The sequence below is a fragment of the Venturia canescens genome, chromosome 4, assembly GCF_019457755.1.
Source record: "Venturia canescens isolate UGA chromosome 4, ASM1945775v1, whole genome shotgun sequence".
Taxonomy (NCBI): Eukaryota; Metazoa; Arthropoda; class Insecta; order Hymenoptera; family Ichneumonidae; genus Venturia; species Venturia canescens.
This window is the reverse complement of record NC_057424.1, coordinates 3,740,413-3,753,102: the sequence shown is the minus strand read 5'-3', so window position 1 is coordinate 3,753,102 and position 12,690 is coordinate 3,740,413. Positions and strand designations below refer to the sequence as shown.

General features: G+C 35.1%; 1 protein-coding gene and 1 long non-coding RNA gene across 3 annotated transcripts; one reads left to right on the top strand and one right to left on the bottom strand.

The window, feature by feature from the left end:
• Positions 1 to 910: 910 nt before the first annotated feature.
• Rel (Relish) lies at positions 911 to 7,839 on the top strand. 2 transcript variants are annotated; one of them, XM_043416528.1, is made up of 18 exons: positions 911 to 1,848; positions 2,023 to 2,202; positions 2,492 to 2,643; positions 2,848 to 3,014; positions 3,151 to 3,292; positions 3,393 to 3,534; positions 3,615 to 3,719; positions 4,013 to 4,124; positions 4,267 to 4,391; positions 4,476 to 4,670; positions 4,767 to 4,837; positions 4,903 to 5,142; positions 5,233 to 5,356; positions 5,737 to 5,978; positions 6,550 to 6,708; positions 6,796 to 6,906; positions 7,048 to 7,311; positions 7,529 to 7,839. In XM_043416528.1, exons 1-18 carry the CDS (start codon positions 1,779 to 1,781, stop codon positions 7,625 to 7,627), a joined length of 2,700 nt encoding a protein of 899 aa, XP_043272463.1. In that variant the 5' UTR covers positions 911 to 1,778; the 3' UTR covers positions 7,628 to 7,839. The 2 variants fall into 2 exon arrangements, with proteins under 2 accessions (XP_043272463.1, XP_043272464.1); XM_043416529.1 differs by having other exon boundaries at positions 913 to 1,656.
• A 2,627-nt stretch (positions 7,840 to 10,466) lies between these two features.
• On the bottom strand, positions 10,467 to 12,685 carry LOC122409194 (uncharacterized). The gene is made up of 3 exons (XR_006260630.1): positions 12,509 to 12,685; positions 12,193 to 12,354; positions 10,467 to 11,501 (listed from the first exon to the last, which is right to left on the bottom strand). It is a non-coding gene; the product is annotated as an uncharacterized lncRNA (long non-coding RNA).
• Between the last annotated feature and the right edge of the window lie 5 nt (positions 12,686 to 12,690).

Below are 12,690 nucleotides of genomic sequence, written 5' to 3'. Positions count from 1 at the left end.
GAAAATAGCATTTTATTAATAATTCAGTTAATGCGAACCGCGTCTTTTCATGCAATGCCTAAATGCCTATATAATGCTCAAAATGCCTATATAAAAATATATTAATATGAATGATTTGGATAGACACGCGTTAAAGAAAACTGAGGTATGTGTATCGGTAACGGCCTATTGCATTGGAAAAATTATAGGGCTCTAAGATTCATTGTAATTTTGAACTTAAAAAACATTGATAATAATTTTGTAAGTATATTGATACAGTGACTACGCTTACACGGCGCTCTTATTCCGGTTTAGTTATACATATATAGATATACGAAATACATATCTATTGATATAACCGTTTGTATATACGAAACCGGAATAAAAGCGCCGTGTAAACGTAGTCAGTGATATATACTTATTTACGAGGTTCTCGTATCATACATTACATATCAAATCGAATTTTTGGTCATCCATAAAATAGTCTGCTCCATCTTGGTGAGATGTTGAAACTGTTTTTTTTAATAATTGAATTTTCATTTTGGAATATAGTGGTACTTGCGCTTCTTGCACGACTCATTTGGTAGGGGACCCTAGCGGATTGTACGACCAGGCATCGGTCAAAAAAAGTATAAAAACGACCGAAGTTGGTCGTTTTTCGGTTGTTTTCAACCAATTTCGGTCGTTTTTGTACTTTTTTTTAGACCAATGCCTGGTCGTACAATCCGCTAGGAGAGAACTGAAAAATAGATTGATAAAAACCGCTCGTATGCAACAAAAACTGTACACTTTTGTATAATATATTCATAGCAAATATCGCAACATTATTGCTCAGACTTTAGGCCATGCATTTTTCTTTTACCGGGATTTCCCGGCGACGCGACTATGCACGTAAACGGCAATGGCGTCGAATCATAAGATGTAGGCGATGTAGGAAATGAAGAGCTCAAGCGATCAGCTGTTTTACTTGTTTCATCCAAGATAGAGAAAAAAAAGTATATCTCATGTCAAATAAAAATTATTATGAATTTATCACGTGTGTTTTGTATCAAAATCTGTTCCGGATAAGTTCAAAACGAATAGAAATAACTTTTCAATTTGTCATTTTTCTAACCTAACATTTGCGAAGTTTTAATAATTTTCGAAAAATAAGTGTTCGATTGTGAACGTATTCATGATGGATTCAAGTTTCAGCAGGAAGAATCCTTTCTAAAAAAATGAATAAAATCAGTTCGCTGTTATATGTGAAATAATAAACAGAGGAACATTTTTAGACAAGTTTTTGCCGCCAAATTTACGACAGCAAGTGGATAATAATTCATAACGCACAGAATGAATAATAGAACGAAAGTACTGAATAAACAGTGGTCGTCGAAGATATAATTATAACTTGTGTTTTTTGTTATACGTTTTCTCATTTATATAGAAGGTTTCTGCATTTCTTACGTGTGTACAATTCGACGTATGTGTAATATCGATGATGAATGTAAAAAAGAAGGGATGACCACGCAGTGTTACGATGGGAAAAGCCAGTACGTTCTAACACGAGACGCAATTGGTTGACGTGACAATACATATATACGTTTGCTCCGGGGAAGAACCTAACAAATTCTTATTATCAATGCGTATCTGTGATTCTGGTTTTAATCGCCGTGTATTTCCAGTCGTACGTGAACGGTGAGCGGTGTCACACACCAGTTTTGTCTTTACTTATACTTAATCATCCTCTCCAAAAGATAGTCTTAGATATTTCTATTTTTTTCTTAATTCAATACACGTTGAAGTAATTCAATCAAAATATGCCGGTGTTGGATGATATGGAAATAGTGCAAACAGCGTTCAACGAACTTTGCAATCCATTCGAAATGGGTATATGATTTTTTAAATTTAACATTGAACTTCATTTTCGATTTTTTTTTGTTTTTATAATTTTTCATCTCTAAAGATAACATTTAGTTCTACGTTCTGATAACAATACATTTTTTTCGAAAAAGTAAAAGTAGGTTGGAAATTTCTTTTGTTCAAATTCTTACATTTTTAAAGGATCTAATACTGCTCAGAGAGTGCTCAGTGTAAACGGATATTTCAACATTATGGAGTCTCAAACTATGAGTAGTGTCTCGTCTCCGATGTCAATGTCTCTTTCGCCACAGACCGATGAATCGAGTTCCAATATGTTTGCCATGAACGATGAAAGTTTTATGAACTTTACCAATTCCACAGGTACTTTTATTTGTTAATAATGATTTTTAATAATTAAAAAATTATCATCATTCTAGTTTTGGACAATGATGTTTCAAGTATTCAGAATTTCCTAACAATTATTCCTCATCCAATTGTTCATTGTTCTCTATGCCTCTCAATATACTCAAGATAATTTCATGAATAACTTCAATCCGTCGACAATGGTTTAATAAAAAATATTTGTTTTACTGGCAACTAGTTTATTTTAGCTACATTTTGAATTATTGGCTCAAGAAAAATTATTACCTTTTATTTTGTGCTTATTCAGCAATTGAGTTACCCGCTCCTCGAGTTGTTATACTGGATCAGCCGGTAGACAAATTCAGATTTCGATACAAGTCAGAAATGATGGGTACTCATGGGTGTTTATCCAGTGCTAGTACAAAGTCAAGAAGAAAAAGACAAGCTCCTACTGCAAAGGTATGAAAAAATTGATTCTGATTATATAACCTAAATGATCAATTGAAAAAAATAGCTGATGGAAAGTAAAAATTCGATTATTCACAAAATTGCTCCAGCTCATGCCCTTCAACTTGCAAGATCCGAACAGAGTGAATCAGATCCAAGTTTTTGTTTCTGATATTCGCTACAGTTACCGTCGATTTTAATAAAATTTTATTACAGCTGATCAACTTTGTGGGTCAAAAGGCAAAAATACGCTGCACACTGGTGACTTCAGATCCAGACAGACGAATGCCTCATGCTCATCATTTGGTTAAGCGGGAGGGCAATTCCGAAAATGAAGCACCTTACGAGATTGAAGTTTCAGCCGAAAATGATTTTATAGCTCAGTAAGTATGCATGCAATATTCCAAAGAATTTCATACGATAAAGTAATAGAGCAGGTGGTAGAATTCCATTGTTGTCCATCAAAAAGTCCATTAAAAATCGTCATTCAATCTTTATTGGACTTTTTTCCTCCATCAGATTCCATGGCATGGGAATAATTCATACAGCAAAAAAAAACATCAAAACGGAACTCGTTAGAAAAATGATGGCAGAAGCCCTCGAAAAGCACAGATGTAAAAATCGGAATATTACTAGTTTGCGTGTTTCCGAAGAAACTCAGGTAATATTTTCAATTACACACTTTCGTTCTGTAATTGATCAAATTCAGGTTCTTCGAATTTTTGCAATAAACTTATTTTGAATTTTTGTTTTTTGTAAAGATCAAAATGGATGCGGATGCTGCTCAAAAGTGGATGAACTTGAATAGTGTTTCGTTGTGTTTTCAAGCTTTTGTTGAAGATGATTACGGAATTATGAAACCCATAACAGAACCCACGTATTCAATCGCCATCAACAACCTTAGTAACCGATTCTCGACTATTAATTCGTCTTTGGTATTTAGAAAGAATTTTCACTAACGATCGTTTAATCTGATTTTTTAGAAAGTGCCCTGACCGGAGAATTGAAAATTTGTCGCATTGACAAATTTTCGAGTCCATGCGAAGGTGGCGAGGAAGTTTTCATGCTCGTTGAAAAAGTTGGAAAAAGTACACAAATTCAAACATTTTCAGTTGTTTTTGAATATTCAATTTGCAATTTTATTGAGTTATAAAATTCAATTCCTAGCACTCAAAACTTTTACTGGGCTTGTTGAATCCCTTTCAATTTATTTGTTCATTTACTACGTTAACGGAGAAGAATATGAAAAAAAATTCGTTACTTTTTGGTTGGGTAGTTTTTGAAGGAAGAGTTCGTACCGTTTTAAATGATATAATTCTTCGCTAGCAATTATTCTATACCAATATTTTGGACATTATAAAAATTTCGAGTTTTTCTTCAGAGAACATAAAAGTTAAATTTTTCGAGGTCGACGAAAATGACCATGAGATATGGTCAGGATACGGACGCTTTTCTGAATTGGACGTTCATCATCAGTACGCCATCGTTTTCAAGTACGTTGAAAAACTTTAACTACATAAAAAAAAAAACGGAAAAAATTTCGGTTTCGAAATTAAAGAAATGAAGAGTTTGGTCAATATGTATACCTAGGAAATATTTACATTTTAAGTACTCAGTATGAAAATCTTTTTACAGGACACCACCATATAATAGGGAAATTACAGCTCCTAAAGAAGTTTACATAAAACTAGAACGACCAACCGATGGTGACTTTTCTGAACCAATAAAATTCACGTACAAACCAAGAGACTGTATTTTCAGTGAGTTCAGCGATTATTTCTTTTTTTTTCACAAGTTCATGGATAGAGATATTGTTTCTTAAGGGTGAAATTAATATTTTTCAGATAAAAAACGACCGCGAATTTCGTACTCCGGAAGTTCTGAATTGAGTAGTATTAAACAAAGTACAAACAACATGAACCTTACGTCGAACGGATCGTTTGAGAATGCCTCGCAGGAACTCATAAAATGGCTTGGTGCTCAAAACAAGTTGACGTCTGATGAATATGCTAAATTTCTCAACTCCATTGATATTCCTGGTGAGAATGAGCGGTTATCGTTTCCGATGAAACGTTTGAAAAAAAAACGACAAAATTACGTCATCTGTGATTCTCATTCATTTGTTTTAAATATAGAATATGCAAAAACTCTGGATCAGGCCGAATACGATTCCATGTTGACCACAGACGGAGGTTCTTCACAAAACGTAAGTTTCAAAATTATTCAAATTGACAGTCACAGTTATGCTAAATTGATCCCTTTGATCTTCAGAACGAAGCGAATTTCGCTGAAAATTTGGTACTTTCAACCATGAAGAAAATCGAGAAAACGCCAACGAAAGTAAAAGATCTATTCACTAAAATGTTTGAAGAACGTTCCACTTATGGGGACACCGCATTACACTCCGCTCTTCGGCACGGACAACGCGAAATTGTCAAACATATTCTCGTAATGTTAGCAAGCGATCCAGACTTGAGCAGTCTTGTTCACGTCAAGAACAGTTCAGGAAAGGTACGTCTTTGGAGAGAAAAAAAAATAACTATACAATTTTCAAATAATCGTCACAATCAATAGTTGAAGTTCGTTTTTCGTTTATTTCAGACACCGTTACATTATGCGGTCTTACTTAACCAACCGGAAGTTGTGAAGGCTTTACTTTTACTCGGAGCAGATCCGAATGAGCGCGATGATCGTGATTTTTATCCGCTTTATTACGCGGTCAAAAGTAAGTCGCGGAATCATTTATCCTTTGAATTGATGGAATTATTCGACAATGTTATTTTTGTACTGACCACAGTACATTCGAAGAAACAGTGACTGATTGCTCATGGCATAGCAAACTCGATTAAAAAAAAAAAAACATTCTGCTCTGAGAAAATATTTAAAATACGTCAACTTGTAGTATTTTCTGAACTACTGTAATTATTTAATGATTAAAGAAAAAAATTTTGAAAGTTTTCGAAAACAGTTGAAAAACACTATCGCTCCTTTGAGGGCTCTGTGGAAGTGACTCGCTAAAACATAAATGTCTTTCTCTTGAGTCGCTACCGTGACTCTAAATTACAGCGGAACTGTCAATAAATGTTGGTACTATTTTTTCATCAGGTCCTGAAGCGGGTGCGTGCGTCGATGCTCTGTTATCGAAAACAGTGAAATTGTCGATTCGAGATGACGCTGGCTGGACTTTGCTACAATTGGCGGTCGAAGCTGGATCTATTCACGCAGTCAAATCTTTGATAAAAGCTGGTGCCGATGTGAACGAGACTGAGGTTTCGTACGGGCGCACCGCCCTCCACATCGCAGTCGAAAATGGTCATACGGAAATCGTCAAGTACCTTTTGGAAAAGGTACAAGGTCTTTTATTATTTTCCTGTTGTTCGAAAAAATCCTTGTTATTTGCCGTTAAGAGTATGGGTCGGAGTCAGTATCTTGGTATCGCGAGTCCGAGAAAGATAGTTGCAATTTTGGAAAGTGAGATTCCCCGATACGGTTCGATCGATTACAAAAAGGCCGTGCCGTGTGAGCGAATTTTCGACATCGTCTCGTGTCCGCTGATAGCTTTCTTGTAATCGGTCAAATTGTGTCGAAGATTTTTTATATCGAAAATTTGAGGTAAGGTTAGGCGACTTTTCCATGTTATTGAGCAAGCTTACCATTTCCGGAAGACTGCTGTATAGTTGTGGAAACAATATTTCCTGAAAAAAAAACGTTACGACAAAAAATATGATCAAGAGACTCGGTAGAGTCTCGGGACAAGTACATTGACAGCCCTGTCGTCTGCTGGCCTGAGGCTCTCGCCGAGACTATACTTTCTCTGAATAAAACGATTCGCGGTGGTGGGGGTAAAATTCGCTTGTGATTTTCTTAAATTTTTATATTTTCTAAAACGATCTTCTTCACTTTGCAAACAAATCATAGACGGACATAGATGTCAACAAGACGAACTTGGGAGGTAACACCGCGTTGCATAGCGCTGTCGTAAACCCGGGAGATCTGGCAAAAGAAATGTGCAAACTATTGGTTGAACACGGAGCAGATCCGTTCATGCCGAACAACAGCAAAGAACCCATGGAAGAGGTGAATCGAAAATATTTGCCGCGAACTCAGTTACTTTGGAGTTGATTCCGAAGGATTCTTGATTAACATGAAAATTTGATTATTCAGGATGATGACAAAGACTTGGCGGTGAGCGTCAAAGAAGAAATTTATTGCGATGAAACAATGGAAGAGGATGGTGGTCAGACCTCGATAGATCTCGCATCTAATAAGCCTGAGGTTATTACACACATTATTCTTCATTTTTTATGTTATAAAAATTCTAAAAATATTTAATTATCAATGCAGTATTTATCGCGTTGCAAACTTCAACGGTATTGTATTATCGTATATTCCCCCCCCCCCCCCCCCCCCACACAGATTCTTCGATTGTTGACTAAAGGCGGTGAATCTTCTGCGACCATCACAAACGCCTCGACAGTAGAAATAAAAGAGGAAGTTGCGGACGTCGATGATACGTTGTCGGAACACTTGGACACAATACTGCTCGATAAACTCGCTATTATACTTGATCGAAATCGGAGTTGGGAGAGACTGGCGAAACATCTGAAATGCGAGTATCTTTTGAGTACTATCGATGCCGAACAATCGAGTCCATCGATGATCATTCTTAATTACGCTGATGTAAGTTCATTGTACATGTAAACTCGATAGAGTTTATGATTTGTGGTAGAACAAGAACATTTCAAAACATCGCTGCTTCTTTGTTTTTTTTTTTTTTTTATACAAAGAAATAATTTGAAAATCCATTAAGAAGTCGCAAGTCAAAAAAAATAAATTCTATTCCATTTAAATTTTCATGTAATCTTTTTTCTTCATATGTCGTTGTTTGATATTTTAGATCCAAGGGAATTTGACGAGAAGCAGTTTGATCAACATCTTGACTGAAATCGGCGAGAAAAAAGCGGCTTCGTTCATCGAACAAATGACGAGTCCTTGATTTTCAACAAATCATTAATTCGACCTAATGATGCTATGGACTCGATCAATCCTCACATGTACATCAGTTTTATTCTGAAATCTTATTGTTATATATATGATTTCACAGCGATCATGTAAAATATCGTTCTGCTCGGAGCGTGAAGTATTTCAAGATTTACAGTCATCGCGATGGACATTACATGGAAACGAATAAACAAACCTTTGATATTTTTCAGGTGTAAAAAAAAAAAATGTTGTCCATTGTGTTTCTCGCTTGTACTTTTGAGAACCTTGTCGAAAATCCAATCATATTTTCCATGCCGAGAAGCTCTAAATGGTTGTCTTTTCTGATTAAAATAACTCGTTTCTCAAACTACAAAAATAATATTTTCAAAATATTCGATTTGAAAATTGCTTTTTTTTTCGTTTTTTACTTCCGAAATTATTGATGATAAAATAGATGCGAAATGTTGGATTAACCAAATTTGAAAGCGCAATTTAGTGAAAAAATGCAAATTAGCAGTGAATTTTCTTCAAACTCCGAAAATCTTATTGGTTTTGTAATTTTCCAAAATTTACGGCACAGAGAATTTTGTAAACTTAAAGTTGCTCTTATAATTCTTATTTGATGGATTTCATGCTCTGAAATTCAAGCTGATAATATCGACGACTCGATCTCATCTTGACAGTTATTTCACCATCGACAACGTCACATTTTTTACGCTTAGACCAATTTTTTTATTTCACTAGAACTATTTTTTACGAGAGAATTCGTGATGTATTTCTCAGGGTCTTCTCTATTTTGAAAATATCGCAGAATATGTGTTTATTGCATATGATTTTCATAGCAGTGAAATGATGAAGCCGTTATAGAGGCTCACACTCAGCGAATCCTTGAAAGATTCCCGCTTGAGAATGTGGATAGAAGTTTATATCTTTTATATCTCGCGCGGATATAAAAACTTGCTTGAAACTGGATTGTCCGGAAAGCAAAAAAAAGCGAGGAAATCCCTCGTCATGGGGCAAAGAAAAGAGGTTTTTTATTTTTTATCGAAACCTTCGTTGTGCCGCAACGAAAATACGAACGCACGTCGTACTCCTACGGTGGGCGTACGTGTTACTGTGTAGCTAGTACCTGGTACAGCGTACCATTACAGTACCTGTACTGATTGCCGATTGTGTTTCGTTTATTAATTCTTATTATGGTAACATGCTCATCTAGAATTTTGAAGTTCGAAGTTCGAATCTTCGGAAAATCATTTTTTTTTAATTTATTTATATTTTTTTCAACGGCGTTAAGAAAATAGATGCATTTATTGTGGCGATATTTTATTTTTCATCCAAATGTAAAAGAGGATTCGATTGGGGATATTTTCAATCGGGGATATTTTAGTTTGGGGATATTTTCGATTGGTGGGGATATTTTCGGATTCAACAATTGTTTCTCAATTGATTGATACTCAGTTTTACAAGGAATATCACTTTGGTGTCCCCCTCCCATTTTTTTGAAACTGCTGTATGTGAAAGAGCATTCGAAAGTAAGAGACACGCATTTTTTTTTTATCGGCGGAAAAACGGTTTTAAGGGGTAAAACCACCCTTGAAAGTAAGGCATGTCAAGGGGTGATTTTGCAGTTTTACCAACAAGCACTCAATTGATTTCGATAAAACCAAAGCCAAAATGTTTCTTATCTAAAGTGATGAAAAATTCACCATGTGCACGAAAAAAAAAAAAAAAAAAAAAACAGGGGGTTAACCACCCTTACATTCTTATATTTCTCACGCTACAATGAAAAGGAATGAATATGATGCAATGAAACGGGTTCTATTTCCATAAAAACATGAAAATAAAGTTCACGTGTTCTCGCATTTTTGCAAAATAACAGTCTTAAGGGGGTGAACTAACCCCTTTTTTGAGTTCTCGTACTGTAGGTGGCTTATTTCTGCTTTACATGTTTTTGCTGATTCAGAATATTATAATAGTTTCGAATCAAGATTTTCTGACGTATTGAAGTCAATACAAGACTCTAAAAGGGTGAATCTCCCCACTCGATTTTCCTCTTTATTCGCTATATCAAAATTTTTCCCTGCATTTCGTTCAATTTGGTTGATCTGTATCGAAATAGCCTCAAATGCCTCAATCAATCAATCAATCATAGCCGGAAATGTAGCCAGTAACAATTTGATAACGTTGATTGGATTGACTTTTGTGCTGGTAAAAGTACAAATCCATCTTCAAAGTTTTTTTTTTGAAAATTTAGATAAAAACGAAAATTTGGGAATGGTTGCCATTTTTTATTTTTTTTCTCGATAAGAAACTTTTACATTTTCTAAAAGTTCTCTGAAATTTTCAAAGTGGCATCTTTTCGTTTTCTGTTCTTTTTTCCATTACAAAAAAAAATTTTTTTTGCAATTCATCTCATTTCTAATAGCATGTCTTTGAAAATTTTTTAGGATGTACCAAGAACCTTAAAAGTTGAAAAATAATGATAATTATAAAAATAAAAATCGATAATATTTGAAAAAAATTCCATTTTTTTTTAAATCAGAAAAAATTAAAAGACAGTCCTGAATATTTTTTGATTATTTTTGACTATTTTCTTGATACCCAAAAAAACATAGTTTATTAAATAATTTTAACTACAGAATGTATAAGTACATAAAAGAAAAAAGCGTAGAGTGTAAAAGTGAAAAATTGAAAGGAATTTTATCCCGATTACCCTATTAAATTTTGAAAGTTTATGGCTTGACCCTGTACGGAATGAAAACCCTGGTAGCAATAAAAATAAAAATGCGAGAATGAAAAATAAATTGTTCGGTCACGTGAGATCTCACTAAAATAATCATCAACAAACAACGGACAATGATTTCGAAGAGTTTATTAAAAAAAATTATTCCCAGGCCCCCCGATATTTTTGTTTTCTATTGACTCTCCCTTTCCAGTGAACGATTGAAAATGTTTATTTTCCATTTGGAATATTGTAAGAGGAGCGCGACGGAAAATGGAAAATTGATTTTTTTTTTCATAAATTACGACGTTCGTAGACAAACGGGTATTTTGATATATCAAACCTATAAAAATTTATAAGATATTTTTGCGCTCACTTTTATGGAGTTTTATGGATTCACGAAACAGAACAGAGTTGATAATTTTTCGAAAAATTTTTCACTCTGAACTCTTTCTGAGATCATAAAAAATGTAATGCACACATGCTTTTAACAATTTCGCATTACGTACGTCGCGACATTTTTCAACATATCTTTTCTAACCAGCATTCTCGTTATCTTATAGGAATGAAATGTAATGCACTTACATCATATATAAAAAGCAAAGAACTCTTGCATACATTTAAGCGGACTCCGTTTGACGACGGAACTATGAAACGTTCAAACGCCTCTCCAAAGTTTTTTCTTCCAATGACAAATGTTCGTAAAAGTGAAAATCTTTCCAATTTTTTTTTTCACTTTTCTATCAACTTTCGTGAATCTAATTCACGAATCAACGATTCAGAGAATTTTACGTAAGAGAATGAATCGCGATACGTGAAATGAAATTAAAATCGATAAACTTTATGTTTCGTGTTCAGTTTGTGGATTTTCCTGCATTTATTATTATCGAATGATCGATTGCTCGGTTATTTCTACGAGGATCCAACTGTATGAGGTTGGGCTAACATTGCGATTTCACGGTGTATAGTAATAATGAGACGCGCGCAATGTTGGCGGTGATGGTCGTTGGCTCACACCGCGGAATCTCCGTTATATTCAAGTCCATGTGGCAGCTCGCGCGTTCTCTCGCCTGAGGCATCTTGCTCGCACTGAATTCTGAGAGACGAGAACTCATTCACCGAGAGTTTCAAACAAACAATTCTCATCTATATTAAGGGATTCGATCTGAAAAGTAAAATTTTCATTCATTGAGCTGTCATAACCATGAGATTTGCTTATTCATATAAATATTAAAAAATACAATTTATTCCATGAATGAAAAGGAAATTTATCGTGTCATCGGATATCCGCTGAGATGGATTCGATTTTCAAAGTCATCGTTCCAGAATTTTACTTTGGAAGTAAGTAACCGCTGATTTTTGCTGACAATGAGTAAGTGCGTACAAAAGAAAGTGACGAATTTAAGGAGATAAAATTGGAATTGTCTCGAATTAAAAATTGATCCCCTTTCATCAAATAATATATTAATGAGTGTCAATTAGTGAGGATGCTGCATGGTTTTGAAGCATCGTGAAAGTTATACGTCTCATTTCAAGTTGCCTTTAAATTTATGAATCGCACCGATACACTTTTTTTAATCGCTCCAGACGAATAATGAGAGAAATGAAAAATCGTTAAACGCTCATTCGAAAAATTCTGCCCACCTCATTACTCGTGAGAATCATTTATATTAATTGTTCTCCAAATCGAGAGTGTAGAGATTTGGGTTAATTTTTGAGAGAGTAGAAATTCCACTCGCGACTATTATTTCCATCAAGCTCAATAGATATTCCAACTGAAATATCGTTATTTTCTTTTCGTAGTCTACATTCGCCATCCCTGAAAAGAGTAGATTACGATAATAATTTATATTTACTTGTCGGTAGCGACTCTTGAGAGAGGAAATCATCATATTATCTCCAATGAAAAGTTCGAAGATCATCCGAATCGTTTAAAACGACGATAGTTGTGCCGGCGCGGCACGATGCAAGCTTCGATTTCAGCTTCCACAAGGTTCAACCGCATTTTAAAAGTATGTCTAAAACATTGATTGAAAAAGAATAGACTGAGAAAGTGATAAAATTGATGAATCCCAATGAAATAATCTCGATCGACGCGCTCGCTACTAGCACGATTTGAGTTTGTGAGTGTTGTGAGAGATGTGGAGAAAGACTCGGCTCTCGTCGGCATACCGATTTTTTTCACCTTCTCTACGGTGTGTTGTGTTCCCCCACCCCGATTCTCAGGTGTAACTCAGGTTCAGCCTCTCGGTTCTGAGGGAGCTCGTGGCTCGTAGCAAGGAGAATCGGCTCGCAGTAGTCCTCTTCTTGCGGAGTGAGCTTGTGCGCTCGTTTCTTCGTCCACCCCCCCTCCT